Consider the following 21,991-nt stretch of genomic DNA (forward strand, 5'->3'; position numbering starts at 1 on the left):
TTCAGATGCGTGTTGGTATCTGTCCAGACGCTGTATTGTTGACTCCATCAATTCGTGCTGTAAACTTGATAAAATGGCTGTCACCACCAGTGATTTCAGTAGATTCTCCCTGAACATCTCCAGCATTAATGTCTATCTGAGTCTACCATTCTTCATCTGCAAAGGAAGCATCTGCAGCTCTAAACACACTGTGCTGTCACTAAGACCTTCAGAGCCTGATTTTCAATATTTTTGGAATACCTAAAAAATAATTTCTCAAAAAACCTAGTATTACTATGAAAAATATTTTATTATGCCTGTGTATTAAATGTGGTTTGTAAATTTAGAGATGATTTCATTAAAAGTTAAGATCCAAATGCTGTGACCTAGTTATCTTCCACATTATGAATTTTTATAGGGAAGATAAACAATTGTACTTTATTTCTAGGCTACTTTCAAAGGATGGATGGATATTATGTATGCTGCTGTTGATTCACGAGATGTAAGTGTAAGACTTTCAAAGATTGTCTGTTGATTATATTCTGATATCGAGTATAAAATTTAAACAGCTACAAATACAATGAAATTAAAATTATAATCAGCACCAATATATATTTTTTTCAGATACATTTAGGCTAGAAAGGAACTTTTATGTAACTTCATGAGTCTTAGAATTTGTAGTGGAAAGAATTAATTCCACTTCCTTCTGTTTAGACAAATAAGTTAAATTAAGTTAACTGGACTTTTTTTGGAAAACCTATTGTTAATGAAAAAAACAAATAAGAGGGTTTTTTAACCACTTCCTTTGGTAATCATGAGTATGAATTAATTTAAGATTATATGATGTAATTATTACGTATTGAATTTATTAATCTTGTTTTATGATTTGTAACTGTGCATTTCATTCTTTCTTTAGGTTGAACACTTATGTTATCTAGCTATTTAAGTTCAATTAGATTTTAAGGTTGAAGACCATCTGCTAAGTTTTCTAGGGATTAGAATTTTATCTTGGCTACAAAAGTAAAACTACATTTACCTTGTACAAAAAAGTGCAACACAGATGCCTGAACTAGTTCTATACAACCTAGGTTATAGTCACTCTAGTGATATCCATCATCACACAGTGCTAATTGTGTCCCAGAGTAATATATTCTGTTTCATTAACTTCAGCATTTCTACATCTAGCACATTGTGCAGTAGAGGTACAGGCGTTGAGATGTGGAATCCGAAAGAATCAAAACAATAAAAAAATCCTCCTTAGAAATTTGCCTCAATTTAATGGATTTCACAAAACATATACTCACTAGAAATTTACTGAAAGCATCTGTTTTTAGCTGGATGTAAGAACACTCATGTAAGATCAAAAGAGTTCCAGGGAGATTTAGGCAATAGTAAAATTGATTGATTCTGTTGCATGAAAATATACTGAACACAATATAAAATATTTAGATTTGTGCTGTTAAAATTTTTAGTACTAATGACTGCTCTCAGTTGCACATTGCTTCTTCCTTCTAGACAAGGGACTTTGTGTATATATACATACATAAACATATCTGTGTGCACATTTACTTTAAAATTCATTAAGTCATTCTGTCAGCTTCCAGTTCTCCAAATATTGATTGTAATGGACATGTTGGGTCTTTTTAATAACTGAGAGCAGTTTATAGCTTTTCTAACTGATAGCATATACCTATTCATAAATTATATATTGTTTTTTACGTCTAGTATTCTCATGGGTAATAAAACTTTATAATATTTTGTAGGTAGAAGATCAACCTAAGTATGAGGACAACTTGTATATGTATCTTTATTTTGTCATCTTTATCATATTTGGATCGTTCTTTACCTTGAACCTTTTCATTGGCGTCATTATAGACAACTTCAACCAACAAAAAAAGAAGATAAGTATTTTAAATGTGTCCATAGTGCTTTTAATAACTTATGTAAAGCTAATAAAAATCAAAAGTTATTTCAAGTTCTTGAATAAAAATGTCTCTTTTTGAAACATAATCTGTGTAAAATTTGTGGATGTGATTTTGACAAGTGAAGAGGGACAAATGAATTGGTTCATAATAATTTGAAAATTGTGTAGGAGTTAAAATGAAGATGCAAAAAGGGAATGTGCATTGTTCTTATGATTAGATGTAATATTGTCTGGCATGGAAGAGTTTCTTATTTAATTAACTTTAAAAAATTAAGATAAATTAATTTTAATTAATCTTATAAAATGTTGACACTTAATGAAGATACAATATGGCACCGTGTTCATGAAATAGATAATAGTTCTGAGACCTGATTAAACAGTGGGTTAAGAGTAAGTCCAATAGAGCTGAAAGATGAACAGTCCTAAAGATACAAGAAAAAATGTGTACGAGCTCTATTTTTCTAACACTTCTGTAAGAAATGAGGCGAACTTCTTAGACACATATACACTCCATAATTTATTAGCAATAATTAAGCAAAGGTATAAAAGGAAGGATATTTTTTGACATAAAAGCATGTTTAAAGTAATTATATTGATAATGCATATAGTTTTATTTAAAAGAACTTTAAAAATCTAAAAATGTGAATAATCACATTTAAAATATTTTGAAGCCTCACAATTCTTAGCCTTCAACTGCCCAAAAGTACTAGAACCTCAGGATCATTCAAAATCTTTGTATGCTGTGAAAAAGCAGTTTCATATGATTTGGTTTTATCTGATCACCAAATAAAAAGCAGCAGTAGCAAACAGAATCTATGGTAAAAGTCAACCGGGAACTACAGAAATTTCTCCTTCTGGAAATATTCTTTAGCTTCTTAAAAGAGCCATAAACACATAATTCTTTGGGCTTTGATATCCAGTTTAGCAGTGACTTTGACATTGTGTTTCCATCTGACTTAGTTCAGACTCATCAATAATCACGATTTACGTTATACTGAAGTTCGGGCAGTCAGTTGCACATCTGACTGGCAGCATTTGCATCTGCAAACAAAAGCTAATCTGAGTTAGTCAAGGTTCCAGTGGTGTTTTAATTAAGAATTTGCCATGGCATGATTTGGATTACTTTTCTTAAGTTTATATCAAAGGTGATTTTTTTGCCGTCTTTAAAGAGACCCAAATACTCTCCCTTGACACAACTTGTGCCTCAGAGTTACCCCACTTTTAGACCTGGCTAGCTGTAATCCTAAAAGTCCAACTAGAATTTAGGACATGTAAGGCACCAGTCAGGCTCCTATGCACTAAACATAGCCTAATCAGCAGGTTATTTAACAGCATCGGTATAGTAAGAACCATTTTAGCGATGTCAGCAAAAGTGAGCATGAAGACACTGGAAAAATGCAACTGTCAGCCTGGCAAGGCACCAGTAACAGGGGGTTTTGTATGTTAGGAATGCATATGAGCATCCACAGTGTAAATACCTGAAAAAATCACTTTTGTTATATAAATCAAATATGATTCTATGATTATTTTACAGAGAGACATACTGTAGTTAAGTGTTGTATGTGTGGACATGACAGTAATTAGTTTTGATATTATTTCTTTACTTTGGAGGTCAGGATATATTTATGACAGAAGAACAGAAGAAATATTACAATGCAATGAAAAAACTGGGATCCAAAAAGCCACAGAAACCTATACCGAGGCCAGTGGTAAGAGTGATTTGATTTTAATACCCCTAATATTAAATACTCATTTGGGAATATGATTTTATCCAATAAGAGAAAGGTATAAGTCTGGAAAGAAAATATTTTTTCCATTTATTTTCTTGTAAGGATAGAATTTGTCCACTTTTTTTAATTCAGCATACTAGATCGTTCATATTTCATTTAAAAACATACACTCTGAAGTATGAACTATAGGATTTAATAAGGTTGATGAGATAAATTTCATAATTCCCTGCCTAATTCCTAGAAAAGTGAAGTTGATTGGATAATTTATTGGTTCTTGTTAACCATGGATAAACTTCATTTTCTGTTTTTTCTCCTCCCAGAGAATTTGTAGGAAATGGTGATGCAGTGGCCCTTGCTGCTGAAGACAGAAGGGGGCAGTGGTCACCTAATGTGAAAGAAAAAGACAGATGCACATAATCTTACAGAATAAAAGAATGCCCCAGGGAGTAAAGCATAAACTAGGATAAATTTGTCTCTAAGATAAGAAACTACTCTGTTATTTACTGAACTCCTACAGTGTTTGGAAAAAAAACTTGTTGCACCTTATGCACTGAGAGGTTAAAAATAGTCTTTCTAGGGAGAGACATATGGCGATAAACATAAATAAGTACTAAAGGAAAACTAGGATATTGCAGTCGTGGTGTATTTGAGACATGCAACTGCAATGGTCCAACGATCTCACCAAGCATAATTAGTTTAAGGAAGAGAGAGACATCTGTGGGGGTTAGTATTCTAAAACCATCTAAGAATAAAGATCAGAAAATGAGTTTCTATTTGGCTGGTACCCTTGCTGGGTATCGAGTTATAACACCAATAATATAAATTGACACTTTTATTACTATTATTATTGCACTGTTTCCCTTCTGTCCCTTCAGCCAACAGTGGTAGACTTTTTGATCCACTCTAACTGGATGAGACACAAACCAACATGGGTTTGGTGTATACTAAACCAACATGGGTTTGGTGCATTGTGAATGGGTCCTGCTGTGCACTCCTAAATCTTGCAGGGACTTACTTGCTTTCACATTTGGCATTTGTAAAGGCAAGTATTTTCAGAGTATAAACTGTATTCCATCTTTGTTTTTGCAGAACAAATTCCAAGGCATGGTCTTTGATTTTGTTACCAAACAAGTATTTGACATCAGCATCATGATACTCATCTGCCTTAACATGGTCACAATGATGGTAGAAACAGATGACCAGAGTAAAGAAATGGAAACAATTTTATCCCGGATTAACCTTGTGTTCATTATCCTTTTCACTGGAGAATGTGTCCTGAAATTGATTTCACTTCGCCATTACTACTTCACTATAGGCTGGAATATTTTTGATTTTGTGGTTGTGATTCTCTCCATAGTAGGTAAGAGCAATTCCCTTACAAGAAAGAACTAGTGGAAGGAAAAGGGAACATTTGTTTCAAGAATGTTATGATACTGAATATGAACTTTCCTGTTTCCTATATGACTTACATGTTGAAATGATGAAGTTAAGCCAATATAGTCCTTCATAAAAGACAGTGGTATTAGGCTCAGCTTCAAGAACTAATTAAATCTAAGACAGGAACTTCTCTTTCCAGGCTGCTTTAGGAATAACTGAAAGCTTAGACAGACACTAGCTACCTTGCCACAAGCAGTCTTCCTTCTTTTACTTATTTCCCTTCTCCTAGATAGCATTTCAACATAAGGAAAGTGCTTTCACCTTAATAACAGCTTTCAATAAAATGTAGCAACTTGTATGAATTTTTGCTATAGGACAGAATCCCTATACTGATTGTTTTAGAGATAGTGATAAATCAATCTTTCTATAGGTAAGGAATGAATAAATTTAAAACTATATTTTAAATATTCACTTCTTTTCTCTAGGTATGTTCTTAGCTGAGATGATTGAGAAATATTTTGTGTCCCCCACACTATTCAGAGTGATCCGACTTGCCAGAATCGGTCGAATCCTGCGTCTCATTAAAGGCGCTAAGGGAATCCGCACTCTGCTTTTTGCTTTGATGATGTCTCTTCCTGCTTTGTTCAACATTGGTCTGCTGCTGTTCCTGGTCATGTTTATCTATGCGATATTTGGCATGTCCAACTTTGCCTATGTTAAGAGGGAAGTTGGCATCGATGACATGTTCAACTTTGAAACGTTTGGCAACAGCATGATCTGCCTCTTTCAAATTACCACATCTGCTGGCTGGGATGGTTTGCTCGCCCCAATTCTGAACAGTGGGGAGCCAGACTGTGACCCCCATAAAGATCATCCGGGGAGCTCTGTGAAAGGCGACTGCGGCAACCCTTCTGTTGGGATCTTCTTCTTTGTCAGCTACATCATCATCTCATTTCTGGTAGTGGTGAACATGTACATTGCTGTGATCTTGGAGAACTTCAGTGTTGCTACTGAAGAAAGCGCTGAACCCTTGAGCGAGGATGACTTTGAGATGTTCTATGAGGTCTGGGAGAAGTTTGATCCCGATGCAACACAATTCATAGAATACAGTAAGCTATCAGATTTTGCAGCTTCGTTAGATCCTCCTCTTCTTATAGCAAAACCAAACAAAGTCCAGCTTATTGCAATGGATCTGCCCATGGTAAGCGGCGACAGAATTCACTGCCTTGACATCTTGTTTGCTTTCACAAAGCGTGTTTTGGGGGAAAGTGGGGAGATGGATGCCCTCAGAATACAGATGGAAGATCGGTTTATGGCAGCCAATCCTTCTAAAGTCTCCTATGAACCAATTACAACCACATTAAAACGAAAACAGGAGGAGGTATCTGCTGTCATTATTCAGCGTGCTTACAGGCGTTACCTTTTAATGCAAAAAGTTAAAAAGGTGTCAAGTATATATAACAAAAATAAAAACAAAGAAGGAGATGGACCAGTTATAAAAGAGATAATTATTGATAAACTAAATGGGAACTCCACTCCAGAAAAAACGGATGAGAGTTCCTCTACAACTTCCCCACCTTCTTATGACAGTGTAACAAAGCCAGACAAAGAAAAATACGAAAAAGATAAAGCAGAAAAGAACTACAAAGGTAAAGATGTCAGGGAAAATAAAAAATAAAGATCTAAGAATTCTGCTTGTGGGACAACTTGTTTACAGTCTTTGAGAGTGAAGCATCAACTGGACTCCTGCAGGAGGTTTATGCCAAACTGACAGTTTTTACACATATATATGTGTGTGTGTGCGCGCGTGAGTGTGTGTGCGTATATATACATTATATATATACTTAAGGTCAGTGCCTATAACAAAACAGTAAACCTTCATCATCAAACTGTGACTCTGTGAATGAGGGTAACAAACTTGACAAGAGGTTACTGTTTTCACTACAGCTGACACTGCTAAGAACGAGGGGGAAAGTGGCTCCACAGAGAAAACGGAGCATAAAATGCGTGCAAAACGATACTTTTTTGTGTTTCACACATTGCAAAACATGTAGAACAGTAATTCTCTTCACTGTTTGTAATGCAACTGCTACATTTGTCATATTTTTACAAAATTAGTATTAGTGTATTTATCATTTTTTAATTCACAAGTTGTTTACTATTATATGTGACTATTTTTGTAATAGGTTTTATGTTGGGGAAAGAGGTATGAGGACCAGGTGTTCTGCTCTCAGATTCTCTATAATGTACATCTAGAAGTGATTTGCATAGGCATGCTGCACTTGTCAATCATGGATAAATGAAAATATAACATTGCACAAAGCTAAAGATTTTAAGAATTTCCATGTTTCAGGGTTGCTCTTAAATTTGAGGCGTTCTAACTACACGTACAGCTGCATCCAGATTATGTGCATCCAGATTAATGTGCCTGGAAAGTCTCCTCTAATTTACAGGAATCTACAATGACTTATTTTTATGCAAATCATTAAACATGAAAAAGTTCTTGTTTTTGTTAAAATATTCACAGCTTAAAAAATATTGTGCAATTTCTGCACTGGAAAAATAGCTTAACCAAAATATACCTGGGGGTTCTATTGGTTTTGGGTTTTTTAACAGCTCAAATTTTTTCCTCGACTGTTCTTTACTTACTGTTTTCTCTCATTATGGCCAACATCCAATGAATCAATAAAATACCCTTTTCCATGTAAATATTAATGGTATACTGTCGTGCATATTTAAGTATAGAATTAAATGGGTAATTTGCAAGAACTCAACAGGACATGTTATATTCTATGTCATTATAGATAGTTTGGAGAGTATCACTGATACATGTCAATGCTTTTGCTGCTGTATCTTGCTCCTTCCACTGTCCACAGTCTCCACTATAGGAAGCCATGTGTCAGTGGTGAAGTGAATCAAATTGTCCAACCAGGCCTCATTCTTTCAAATCATTAAGCAATAGTTTGCAGCTATTTATGAGCTTTTTTAGTTTTGCCTTTTAAGTTTGAAGTGGCTACTATATGGTGTAGAATCAGACTATACAGGCCATATTGCAAACTGTTTAACCTGTTGAAAATGTGGTTAGCATATATAAATAATGTAAAGAAATACCATTTGGCAACAGTTTTGTATATAAGAAAAGTGTCTTCAAGTTTAGACCACTGTTTCTTATATTTCTTTCCTCATTCACTTGGCTTACTTTCTAACCACGGTAATTTCAAACTGGCATTATCACACTATGAGGAAAAAAATGAGTATTTGTAGACTATCTTGTTTTAATATTATATTTGCATATATTTCAATGTGAAGTAAATTGTGTAAATCTGGAACCCAGCTTGTTTCCAAATAGTTATATCTGGTAACAGGACATAGCAAGGAAAGTATTAGGGGAATGTGCGAATTTCTAGCGCTGTTTGCATCAGAAGTTCCAAGATAGTCTCATTGTTCATGAAATCCTTGCTATCTTGCAGTGTCTGTTTACATAGCCTATTCTTATTCTTTTTGGATCACGCTGCACTAGACTTGTACAAATAGGATCCACAATATTTCCCAAGAACAAAACGGCACATTTGTAAAATCGAGAACATCAGGACATTCTGTGTTTCATACACAAGCTAACATTAAATGTAGATTTTTTCTTTTACAAATGCTTCTGACTTGTAATGTGTTGGTGAAATGCATGCAGGAAATTGTTATTATCATAAACAACGTAAACAATATTACAAACGAGCCAAAAAATAAAGATTTCATTTTTTATTGTATTTATTTTCCTTTGTCTCTGTCCTTCTGTTGGTTAAAGCAAGATAAAAACTGGCTTTGGTACAAATAAAGAATGTTTTCTTTATCACTAGAGCTAAATACCTTATTCTTCACATTTGACCTTTTTTATGTAAAACAATTTAAAAAATCTGAGAACTTTGACCACACCCTATTGATTTCTACTTCTTTGTCACCAGCATACTGTCTGGGGATAACACAGGACATCTAGACATTCTGGCCCAACAGCCTTTCTGTTAACCCTCAAGAGCCCTTCTGAACCATAAAGGCACCGCTCAGTATCTAAGGTATTGTTTTAGTTCGCGACACTGCTGCTACCAAAGCTGCCCACGCTTTATGAGTCTTAAATGTGCAAACAAACTCTGCAAAAAAGTTGTTTGTCTAAAACATCCAGCTAAAGGGCTCATCAGAAACAGACAGAAGTTGTTTTAATTGTACAGTGATTCTTTTTATTCCAGTAATTCTCAAAAGCAAGAAATACCATTTCACTTAATCTCACAAGACAGGGACCATACTGAAACTCAGCTGTGTTAAGTAGTGTTCACAGTCATAATATCCAGATGTTACACAGTAGAAGTTTTGACTTACAATGGATGTCTTGATGCTGTTCAAGGACAGAAAGATATAGTACATTGAAACACAATATTATCTTACTAAATTTAAAATATTATATTTCAAAAATAGCAGTAAGTAGAATATTCCTGGAGTTTGCTCACCAGCATGCTTTCAGTTTTTTCTTCATCTGTGGATATTATGCCATGTTAGCCATATTTTGGCCAAACCCTAAATTGGTTGGATAGCTATGAAATAATTGATGAAATATTAACACTACAATCTATTAAAATCTGTAATATGATGAGCATCAGCAATTGCTGCAGCAGAGTCTCTGAGTTGGTATTCCATGCAATAAGGAAGCCATATTTGCTTACAGGAATGACTGTACCTACACCAGAAAAAATGCCTTACCAAGAACACACAGAATTGTCTAGCCTGCTCATACCATTAGTTCCTGGAGCTGGTCCCTGTCCCTCTTAGAAAACAGGGTTAAAGCTCAAGACATGGCCTCCCACAGTTGTCTGGGCATCCTTACAAGTACCTGGCCTCCAGGCCCAAATTAGAAAATCCTCTAATCACATTGTGTTAATGTCAGTATGTAAATCCTTGAAGTCAAAGTTATGTACATTATTTATTCCAGCACTCCTCTGAGTACCTTATCTAACCTCATAAATGATTCAATTTACTTCCAGAGACTTTTGGAGCTCTTCTGCCTCTTTGGTCCCTGACTTCACATCTAACAATTGCATTTTACTCATACCTATTCATATTAGCTGTTCAAAATAGCACCTAAAATCTGCAGAACTCATGCTCTGTGAACAGGTTGGCAAGTGTTCTGATGAGGAATGACAGTTCATTTTCAGGAGCCTGGAGTCTCTTACAGTACTCTTTCAAAGTAAGATTACTGTACCCAACTTCATTACCAAGCACTGTATTAGGGAAAATATCGACAATGCTTTCAGCCTGGACCAGCAGGAATGGCAGAGGGTCTTGTTTTAACCTGGACTGGAAATGGGCTCACTGCTTTGAGGGCATGTATGTTCCTCCTAATTATCCTTTGCTGCTTCTGTGAACTTCCTCTTCCTTTCTATCCCTTTTTTCACAGAAATCAATAGAGTTTGTATAATTTAAATCTCACGTCATACACTCCTCTCCTACACTTCCAGATCATTTGAACGGAAATGCCACTTGAAAGAACTCCCTATGTGGTACTAAGCAAACAATAGTGATGGCTATCCCAGTCAAGCATGGTTTTCTATTCCTACCACATTGTGCTTGGAGTCCCTTTCCACAGGTTCCAGTCGGCAAAGAAGGATCCCTTATGGCTACTAAAATCCCTGTTGTATGACTATACTGAGCCATGTCCATGAACAGGTGAATTTTCAACATTTCCAACCACAGATAAAATGCTTTCCACTACGTATTAAACCTCTTATCTGTCACGTATTGCCAAAATGAGAGTATTAGTAAGGCTGACAGTAGAGCTAGGTCACTCTCATAGTATAAGTTCATTACTCGCTGCTTTTATTTAATGAGTTTTTAGATTAAAAAATTTCCACATGGATGCCCAGAAAGGAGACATATTCAGTACATTGCAAATTAATTCATAGGGCAGCATAGCTTAATGCTGTTCCCAAGCAAGTGTTCTCAGAAGTCCTCGAGCCTCACATGAGCTAATGCAGCAGTACTAACATGTGCACAGTCATAAAAGAGTAATGAGCTTGCAGAATTAACTGAAGCTAATTCAGCACTGAAGTAATATTACCAAAAGAGGAAAGCTCAGCGTGTGGTGGCAAAAAAAACCCATTTCCTCAAAGTAGTAGCAGACTGGCCACAATAACGATAAGCGGGACTGCTATTAGAGCAAGTTAGGATCCCCAGTAGTCAAATGTATTTACTGTGAAATTCATTAATCCATTAAAGGAAATTGTGAGTACTCAGAACTTTTTAGTCCATTATGAATTGCGTTTTGTATTTTATTGGAAAAAAAAACAACAGTCAATCATTTAGAAGGTAAAATTATGACGGGAATTAATAAAATCAAGAAAGCCCTCAGCCAAAGTGCTCATCTCCAGTATATGACTTACATGTTACACCCTTATTATTGCTACATGATTGTTACAATTGTGTGAATATTTTTACACTGAAGAGCTTAACTCTCTTGAAGTGCCATGTGTTGTGATTTTTATGTTCATCTCTTCAGTTCTTCATCTAGATAGACAAATTTGAAAAACCATAAAGAAATCCCAGCAGAAAAAGAACTGACAACTGAACTGACAACAAAACCTAATACTTAAAATGAGTTTTCATTATTTTCTATTTGTTGCCTGTTTGAAGAATGGTTATCCAGACAGAGATAGGACTCAGAAAAGAGAAATAACACTAAGGCTGAAAACCACAGAAATAATTCATTATAAATAGACAAAGCAAATAGTAACCACAGTTCATTAGTCATGTGTTCAAATTACTGAGCTAGTTACAATGGATGTTTTCTAAAAGATCATTATTAGTTCATGTACAATTTAATAACAAGATGGGATAAGGTAAAGGGGGATCATGGAATGCTTTGATCTGTTTCCACTAAACACCACAGAGCAGGGATGTGATTTGTCTTTGTAATGCAACGCATACCCTCCACCACTTTACAAATTAAATACTTCACCCTCACAGAAGAACACATGCTGCAACATGAGCCTCAGCTAAGCTAAGAAAATAAATTGTACTGCAGTAGCCTAAGTAAACTGAAGCCAATTACCATCTCTCAGGAGAGAACACAAATCACATGCATCTCTGCAGCAAGTGCTATGTTTGATGCATATAAGAAAAGACATATCATGAACAATTTATAGCAGTAAAGCAGGCATCCATTCCCAAGTACATTTCCTGTATAATAAGAACCATTTAATGTTTTTTTTCTCATAACCTACATTAAGGGGAAAGGGGGAAAATGGTATCAGCCCTAAAATGTATTCGTTGTTCTTAGAGGAAACACATATAAAAAATAAAAAAGCATTTACCAGATCTTACATGGCATTGTTTTTTAAAAAAACCATAAGCCTCTCATGAGAATTTCAGTATCAGAGGGTTATTTGCTCTTTATTCTAAAACCCTTATAGCCTGTACATAGATCACAAACACTCTGCCCTACCAGCCTCCTAATGTAGAAATGTCAGGTTTGCTTTCAGAAGGCATAGCCCCAGGTATGTGCCTACAGCAAAGTACAAGCAAAGTACAGTCCTAATGAGTGAAATTGGCCATCCTAAATCAAAGTGGGTCATGCCATTTTTTCCCTCAGTCTAATGCAGTGATATCAAATCCAGCAAACTAAAAGACGCAGTTTAACAACATGCCATATAATAGCAGCTATATTCAAAGGTAACATGCACAGGTTTTTTAATTATGTCATACAAACACTGTAAGTGGTTGTATTATGAGTTGCTTTCCCAGGGAACTGGAACTGATTGAGTTCAACAGCCACAAAAATTTACACTTCTTCACATTTTTTCTCTTGTTGCTATTACAGGGGATGACAGTGATAGGTCTAATTTTACGACTCTACAGGAAGCTTAGTTCTGGTATACACTTCAGATCCCAGCTCTGATCTAAGGAAGGAAATTGATTGACCCAGAAAAAATAACAGCTTTTTGTCTCTGCTGAACACCAAAGGCCTTATCCTACCTCTTCACGTAAATAAGCAGAGGAGGATCTGAGAAGTATGTGAAGGTATTCAACGGGAAAGCTGTATAAATTCTCTCTCTCAACTAAGAGACATTAAATGAAATACATAAGCACAAAAAGATACAGAAGAAAAAAGGGATGATAGCTTTAGTTGGCATAGTCAGATCCTAACATGTGGGACACATCATAGGTATCATTTATTCTTTGGACAGGATTTTGCTACTGCAACTCCAGGCACCAGGGAACAGCACATTCTTTTCGAACTCTGAAAGTGACAAGGGACAAAACTGGCAGAGCATATGCTACTTCCATGAATGTGCGCTGTGTAGAAAGGATGTTACTAACATCTCCCATCTGCACTAGGCACATCCTTAATTCATGTGTTGCAGAGTTTGTGCAGAAATGAGGACAAGCAATGATTTTTATTTTACCGTTATCTTTGTTTCATAATGCAGCTTTTTAACCCAGAGTCCGTATTTTTAAATGCTTAATTTACATGTATATTTTCAGTTATATGTTTTAGATATAAAAACCTTTAACTGCTCCATTTAGCACATTTTTTTTTTCTTCTCTTACAAAAAATGAGAACGAATTATCTGGTTCATCCAAGTTGTGCAATAGGAAATGCAGAAAGGCAGCAGTGGTATTTAAATTACCTGCATCCTCTGCCCATGCCCTCCAGGTTTCTGATACACAGCAGAAGAATCTCAAGAGTTCCAAATGGAGACGTGAAGTAACATCCCACTTGCTGGCCATATACATGGAAATAAATACTGAGGGCAAAGAGCCTTAAAGGGTACTCAGCCTCCAATGGACAGCACTACAGGGGAATTCTCAGTTCCCAGACCCAGCATGATTATAGCCTTTTGCATACTGTGATCTGAGTTCATAAGGACTCTGATGTTGACACCTGATAAGTCTTCATGATTGGCACGGAAGAACAAGTCCTAAAACATAGTAGGTAACACAAATACAAAGCCCCCCATTGTTCTATTAGTCTCAGAATACTTGCCCAGAACAAGTAATGCTTTTTTAGCCAGGTGATTTACGCTATTTAATTGTCAATCGACCAGGCAGGGCAATTTGATGGCTGGGCTAGTAAATTTTCAAAGTGATTTTGCAATCCTGTATTTCTGGTACTAACCATTCTACTTCTATTTTACAGTTTGTACGTATATACAAGAATGCTCCTTGTTGTACTTCAAATTAAAATACGTAACTGACAATCTTGGAAGACAATGCAGTTTCCTAGTATGGCTGCTCCCAATTCATCGTTCTGCAGAATGTGTTGAGCTGAAGCTAGAGATTGTAAATATTTTACAGTAAAATAATATTTCTATATTTTCTAGGTCACTGCTTCTTTCTGTTCCTGAATCATTAGGAGCAAACAGCAGACTGGTGGAACTGCTGCATCTGAAGATGGATACAAAGAGACCAATCATTCTCCGCAGCTCACCACTGCTCCCGCACTCCTCCACAGCACTGAAAACATTACTCTTCCCTTGGGAAACTAGGATCCAGGTGGTAACTCTCATTCACTCAGCACGGGGACTTAGACACTTCAAGGAAGTACTAGCTGGAGACTTTTCTTACATTTAGCCAATTCTCTCTAATTAATTCTCCATTAAAAAGGCAGGGCTTCTTCCCATCTTTACTCTCCTCATGCCCTATACTCTCCTTCTTTCTGTCAGCTCACGTTAAATTTGAGTCAGGGAGACCTTCCTGTTGTCTGTGAACAGCATTCCTAGCTGAACTTTAGGCTGAAAATTCCAATGCTGAATAATATTAGTAACATCACAGATTACAAATTCTTTTCCACAACTCATCATCACCAGGTATTATATGTAGACATGTGCTGCTGTGGTGACACCTGCATGGGCCTTAAAAGTAAAATTTCAGTCATGTAGACAACAAAAAAAATCCCTTCTGAACCACAAGGCCAGCTTTCATTTAGCTTGTTCTGCCCTTTCAAGTCTGAAAGTCCTTTTCCATTTTTAAGTTTATGTTATTTAACTCTCTTACAACCCTCTCAAGCTTTTCTCTCCTTACTCAAACACATTACTTCCTCCAGCAGCAGAGATGTTTACCTGTGCTGCTGCAAAGGAGGAATGGAACTGAAACGACAAGTATCCTGCAGCAACACCAACTCCAGCTGCGGTCTCAGCAGACCTCAGTTTAAACAAGGCCATGCCAGGTCAGGCCACAGAAAAGCACGTAAAGGGAAAACACTGGCAATTCACTAGGTGGCACTTTTTGAGACACTCAAATCCAAAGCCAAAGATGATGCAATCCCATTTTTCAGCTATAGCATCAACAAGGTCAAACCACATTTAATCACTGAAAATGCTATTAGACCTCTTTCACAAGCAAAAGCTGGCAGTCTGTGTGTGCTAGGCATTGTCCAGCTTCTTAATTCAACCAAACTAAATTGCTGGGAGGTACTGAGGGAAGACAGAGCTGAAGGACTTTTTCCATTTACTCTCATTAGCATTTCCCACAACGGCATGTATACTTTCTGTCACTAGATGTGGTCACAGCCACAGAGCCCTCCCTTCCCGTTCAGACCTAAACCACTAATGCCCTAAACCACCACCGTATTAACCTGCTTTCACCTCAGAACAGGTATACCTTTCCTTCTGAAGTGCCTAACTCTGGGAAAATCTATGGTCAATATAATGCAGAAGCTCAGGCAGGCTGACTGTAATGGGCCGTTTGCCTTTCTAATCCGTGTAAAGACTTTAAATGGTAAATGTGAGCAGCTCTTGTCACACTGTCTGCAGTGATGTATTCTTTCAGATTCCTGTGTTTCAGTGAGCATACACATATGCAACAGGGTAGGTGTGTAATCAAGCACAACCCATACAAAAGAACCCACAGCTAGAAGGAGTATATCTTGATGCCCTTCCCCCCATTCAGGAATTACTATCATCTTACAAGAGCCCTCCCTAAGGGCTGTATGTAGTCATGGTGACAGGACATCACCACCTGTCTGCCCCTGCAATGGAGGCAATGAGCCAGAACACAAAGCTTTGTTTTGCTGCTGCTGAATGCATACAGCACATTTCCAAATAACCTGATCCTAACAGAAACCAAAGAAAATGAAATCAGTTTTCAAAGTACAAAATCTGAAGTTCCAGATTTAATTGTAAAGGGTTATGAAAATGAATCAATAAAACAAACAGTGGTTTGAAAAATTACATAAATGGACCTATTGCATATGCTTCAAAATGCAAATTTGAGCATAAAATTATAAAAGGGATGCTTTATGTCCAAAAGTCTAAAATGCAGGCATTAGAGAAACAGATTTTACAATGGGCTGCAATTGTTACAACACGTTGCTTTTCTTCCAGGGGAAATGCACATGATTATACACCGTTTGCCTGCAGTTAACAGTCTCCAGTTTTCAGCATTTTGCCAGTTTGTGAGACTCTAAACATCAGCTGACCAAAAGTGACACAGAAACCGGCTAAACTACTATCATGGTACCACACAGTGAAGGGAAGAAGTAAGCAGCATAAATCATTAAATAAGCAGGCAAAATCATCTCAGCACAGACAGGAGACAGCCTAAACAGAATGGGAGCAAAGGAACTCCTCCTTTTTATTCCTATATATCTAGTCTATTCCTCAGGTTATGCATATATTGTGGAATTAGGCAGCACCTCACAGTTCTCAGATGTGGGTGCGTGCCCCTACCTTAGCTTGACCTTACACTGGGCAAGACATAGCGACTATCTCTTTTCTCTTCCCAGCACGCTGGGTTTCCCCAGGAAAGAAATGCAGGCTGGTAGGGATTTTCAGAGTTCAACAGGTTTCCTGAAATGGGTGACTGGAGAGCCACAACTAAAAGCCAAGCTGCAGAATTCTCCATCTTGTGGTTTAGATTTACCATCACAGACCATATCTAGATTTTCCAGAGGTTGTGCTGCTGAATTGCATTGGGCCTCTATTTCCCTAAATGGGCAAGAGTTACTGGATACCTACAGCTCCTATGGATCCATTCACATGTGCTGGCTTTCTCAATACTGTGGACAACTTCTTTCAGTGTGGTAGACAGTGTGGAAGATCATAGAATCAGGTTGGAAAGGATCTTGAAGATCATCAAGTCCAACTGTTAACTTAACACAGCCAAAAACACCACTAAACCATGTACCTAAGCACCCCATCTACACGTCTTTTAAAGACCTCCAGGGATGGTCACTCAACCACTTCCCTGGATAACCTGTTCCAATGCTTGATAACACTTCTGGTGAAGAAATTTTTCCTAATATCCAATCTAAACCTCCCCTGGCACAACCTGAGGCCATTTCCTCTTCTCCTATCGCTTGTTACTTAGGAGAAGAGACCACCACCCATCTCGCTACAACCTCCTTTCAGGTAGTTGTAGAGAGTGCTAAGGTCACCACCCTTTTCTTCAGGCTAAACAACACCAGTTCCCTCAGCTGCTCCTCCTAAGACTTGTGCTCTAGACTCTTCACCAGCTTCACTGCCCTTCTTTGGACCTGCTAAAGCACCTCAGTGTCTTTCTTGCCGTGAGGGGCCCAAAACTGAACACAGTATTTGAGGTGGGGCCTCACCAGTGCCAAGTACAGGGGGACAACAACTTCCCTAGTCCTGCTGGCCACACTATTCCTGATACAAGCCAGAATGCTGTTGGCGTTCTTGGCCACCTGGGCACACCACCAGTTCATATTCAGCTGACTATCAACCAACACCTCCAGATCCTTTTCCACCAGGCAGCTTTCCAGCCACTCTTCCCCAAGCTGTAGCATTTCATGGGGTTGTTGTGACCCAACTTAAGGACTCAGCACTTGGCCTTATTAAACCTCATACCATTGGCCTCGGCCCATCGATCCAGCCTGTCCAAATACTTCTGTACAGCCTTCCTACCCTCAAGCAGATCAACACTCCTGCCCAGCTTGGTGTCATCTGCAAACTTACTGAGGGTGCACTCAATCCCCTCATCCAGATCATTGATAAAGATATGAAACAAAACTGGCCCCAATACTGAGTCCTGGGCAACACCGCTTGCGACTGGCTGCCAACTGGATTTAACTCCATTCACCACAACTCTTTGGGCCTGACCATCCAGCCAGTTTTTTACCCAGCAAAGAATATGCCCAACCAAGCCATGAGCAGCCAGTTTCTCCAGGAGAATGCTGTGAGAAACAGTATCAATGGCTTTACTAAAGTGTAGGGAGACAACTTCCCTCATCCACTAAGCGGACCATCTTGTCATAGAAGAAGATCAGGTTAGGTGTTCTTCCACCCTTTACTACACCATTTGTAAACAGTAAACATTTTATCTTTCAAATAGTTAGCAGAGAAGACAGAGTTTTGATGAAGTTAGGAAGAATGAAAAGAGTGGTTCAGTGCTCTCAGATATGTTATTGGTTCAATTTTGACTTTCTACCACCGCACAAAGTGGATGTGCTTATGCACTCTGCCTATAGTCACTCTCTTTCCAACAGATACCCATTTAACAGGCAGGCAGAGGCTTTCTGGCATCAATAAAACATTAAGGCTTCACGTCTAAAAACAAAATTCATCAAATGCTGAAGGTCACATATGCTAAAGTTAATCTGCCATCTTGTGGGTATATACCACAATACACTGTTTTTAAATATCTACTATACAATTTATTACAGACAAATTAGTATCTTGGACTTGTATATTAACCGACTAAGAGTAGACAGTGAAAGATTTCTGAGTGAAAAGCGGGAGATACAAATACAATCTACCATCTGGTAGGTAAGACATACACAATGGGTATTGTACATCCTAAAGATGTAACCACAGACCAATATTTCCCAAGATATAGTACTAATTCTAGTTGGGGAGACACTCTAGGCTAGACTCTTGGTCACTCTCAAAAATTAACAATACATTTATAATCAATGATTTAACGACATCATAAATCAGTGTAACTCAAAACAGAAAAAATAAGTCAGACTGTCTTCTAAACACAGGAAGAAAGAGCAGTCAAGAAAATGTGTCATCTCTTCAATGTGAGATGGAATCAAAACCTAGCAGTGAGTTTTATCTAGTAGTACAAGACGACTCAGGTTTTATTTTTGGCTAATAAACTTCTCTATTAATAAATTAAATCCACCTGGAACTACTACTGCATTCAATCTGAACACAAGTTGTAAAGCACATTTTCATGAGTTGCTGAGTAACAACTTCGTTACTGCTTTGGCTGCGGGATAGAGCAAGCATCAATGCAAAGGTAAAGTCACAGAATCACACAGAATCACAAAATGGTTTGGGTTGGAAGGGACCTTAAAGATCATCTAGTTCCAACCCCCCTGCCCTGGGCAGGGAACGCCTCCCACCAGACCAGGCTGCTCAAAGCCTCAAAAGTCCAAACAGCATCCGCAATGGTAGAAACGTCAAAAGGATTTCCCCATATATATAACTGTCAACAAATTATGACCATCAAAGAAAAAAATAAATTCACAAACGTGCTTAAATACTGCTCTAAAATGCAAACAACCCTTCTTTCCTTCCTGTGTTACATTAGGTCAAAACAATGTCATGAAGTTACATTAGTTTAATTGGTGACTAATTTCAACAGTGTCTTGAAATCTTAGTCCTTGGCAGGAACTCCCAAACTGCTATCACACCTCACGTGCATTAATATTTGTTTTCATTCTACTGAAAATCTCTCTCTAGTCATGACTTGTGGAAACTCTTTCTAAAATTAACAGTAAAACATTGATTATACTTTACATACAGATAATTTATTTCAATATAATCCTTCATTAATAGACTTTTCCTCATTTCTGATCATAATGACTGTTGCAAAGTCTTCTGTGGTGCTTTCATGGGAATATTTCTACTAGATAGGAGTAATAATCTAGTATTACCGAATGTCATGTGTCTAACACATTTCACTTTTTTAACACTTTGAAGTCAAACTATGATTATGTCTTAGTAAAAGTAGTTAGGTTGCTTTAACAAAAAGAAAGAAATGGACTCGAAGTACAGGCAAATAGCGTTTTAAACCATCACTGTTAGAGCCATGATGTGTGTCACTTGTGTAAGTATTGTGGAAGAAATTCACTTTTTTCTTAAGCAGGATTAAGGAATTAGCTTCATTCTTGGGTTAGAAACCTGGAATCTTTATGGGCTAGCTAAAGCAAAATAGCCAGCTTGACTCAGGAAAGCAAGAAAAAGGCTGAAGAAACAGCAATAGAAAGCCTTGCTCGATAGTTTGTTATATCCCTCCAAACAAAAAAATGCTATTCAAAAGAAAAAAGAAAAAAACAGAAAAGAAAAAAAATAATTTTGTCATGAACATTTGGGATGTATTTTCAGACTCAAAAAAAAAAATCTACAGAGCTTTTGGCTATTTACCCAGACAAAGATAACAACCCTAGCAGTAGATAGACGTGAAGACATTGCAGATGTGCTGCTGTTTTTGAGTCATTGAATGAATCTGACTGGGTATAAAAACTATGTCAGAGGGAAAACAAGGTCAGTAGAAGACCTCTTTTGGGTCACCTCTCACCTCCAGTGCAGCTGATTTGAAGGAGGGGGTGGGATAGGCCAATATAATAATATGCTTGATTTGATTTAATGATAACATTAAATATTTTCATGGCAGACTAGCTTGGTAGCCTGCTGAGTCAAAATTCTGCCTTACCCATGCAAAAAATGATTATACCCATCAGGTCAAAGACGACAATATCTTTTTCCACTTTTAAAAAGAAAGAACTATAAGAGATACAAATTCAGATATAACACAGATACAGCCGAAAGCATGTAATTTTGTAATTTGTTTGTACAATCCACCTGTATTGTTTCTGCTCACTTTATGAGTGTTGTATCAGTTGGAGTATTGGTTAATTTCAGTTAAATATCATCAGAAATGTAAGTATGCCACAAAAGCAAGACATGGATTTTGAGCTACTAATCTTTCAGTGGAATTACTACCAAGACTTTGGTTCAGTTCACTTTAAAATTAAGTATTGTTTGCAAATCCAAATTCTATATATGAGATGTGATTTTGAATAAAAATTCTTACCATATCTCTGTACCAGTCATGGCATCCTACATTGATTTTTGTGTGATATCTGAATATAAATATATTCTAAAAATGCTTCACACAATGACACTGAATATCAACTGAAATAAATTTCTTCAGTTATCTATAACTTTGTCTTCCCTTGTTATGTGCGTATATTATATACACACATACAAAATGCAGTTCAGAGAACTTCACATACAAGTATTCAGCAGTGTTACACAGACAAAAGTGACAACAATGTCTCATTTATGGGTGCAAGAGACTATGTGGATGTCTTCCCACGGTCAAAACAGACATTAAATCTGAATCTGTAACCTCAATATAGGGATTCTGTTCCTTGCCACCTACATGTGAGCATGCCTCATGCCGACCCATCAGAGAGCCTATGGATGTTTCTACACCATTTAGGACAAGTCAGATCACACCTGTCAAGAGTGACTCATACAGATAAGGCAACAGGTTTATCAAGAGATAGTTACCATAGCAAACAGATAGTGAGTTCAGTTTTATATGAATCAAAAGAAGAGAAATAACCTCCAAAATAGCTAGGCACTATCTTCAGTACACTATGTGGTTTTTTAATTCTGCAATTATTGAGCCAGTGCTACACAAATCACCGAGTCATACCATATACCTCATAGATGCATTTTGATCAAAAGATACTGTAGTTTGAGTTCTAATACTGATGAGCTACCAAAATACCAGATGCCCCTCTCAAACACATTTCTTAAACATTGTCGACATATTCTAGAGACAATATGCTTGACAACATCTGGCACACAGAATTGGCAAACTATTTAGAAAAATAATTCTTTTTTTTTTTAAAGGAGAAAAAGGTATGAAACTGATGCCAAAAAAATTCTGAAACCAAGTCATCCATGAACAAGCCAGTGTAACAAACCTAGTACATGAACAGCAGTATCAAAACAGAATACCGTCA

At 37.1% G+C, this 21,991-nt stretch overlaps 1 protein-coding gene across 2 annotated transcripts in view; it reads left to right on the forward strand.

The window, feature by feature from the left end:
* Nucleotides 1-8,771, forward strand: part of LOC141746695 (sodium channel protein type 2 subunit alpha-like) — a 79,565-nt gene extending 70,794 nt beyond the window's left edge. For both annotated transcript variants that reach the window (XM_074595676.1, XM_074595677.1), the window contains 5 exons: nucleotides 428-481; nucleotides 1,743-1,880; nucleotides 3,508-3,612; nucleotides 4,723-4,993; nucleotides 5,496-8,771. In XM_074595676.1, the coding sequence (XP_074451777.1) occupies nucleotides 428-481; nucleotides 1,743-1,880; nucleotides 3,508-3,612; nucleotides 4,723-4,993; nucleotides 5,496-6,688 (1,761 nt within the window). In that variant the 3' untranslated portion in view covers nucleotides 6,689-8,771. The remainder of the gene's footprint in view (nucleotides 1-427; nucleotides 482-1,742; nucleotides 1,881-3,507; nucleotides 3,613-4,722; nucleotides 4,994-5,495) is intronic.
* The last annotated feature ends 13,220 nt before the right edge of the window (nucleotides 8,772-21,991 follow it).

This window comes from Larus michahellis, chromosome 7 (genome assembly GCF_964199755.1).
Source record: "Larus michahellis chromosome 7, bLarMic1.1, whole genome shotgun sequence".
Lineage (NCBI taxonomy): Eukaryota > Metazoa > Chordata > Aves > Charadriiformes > Laridae > Larus > Larus michahellis.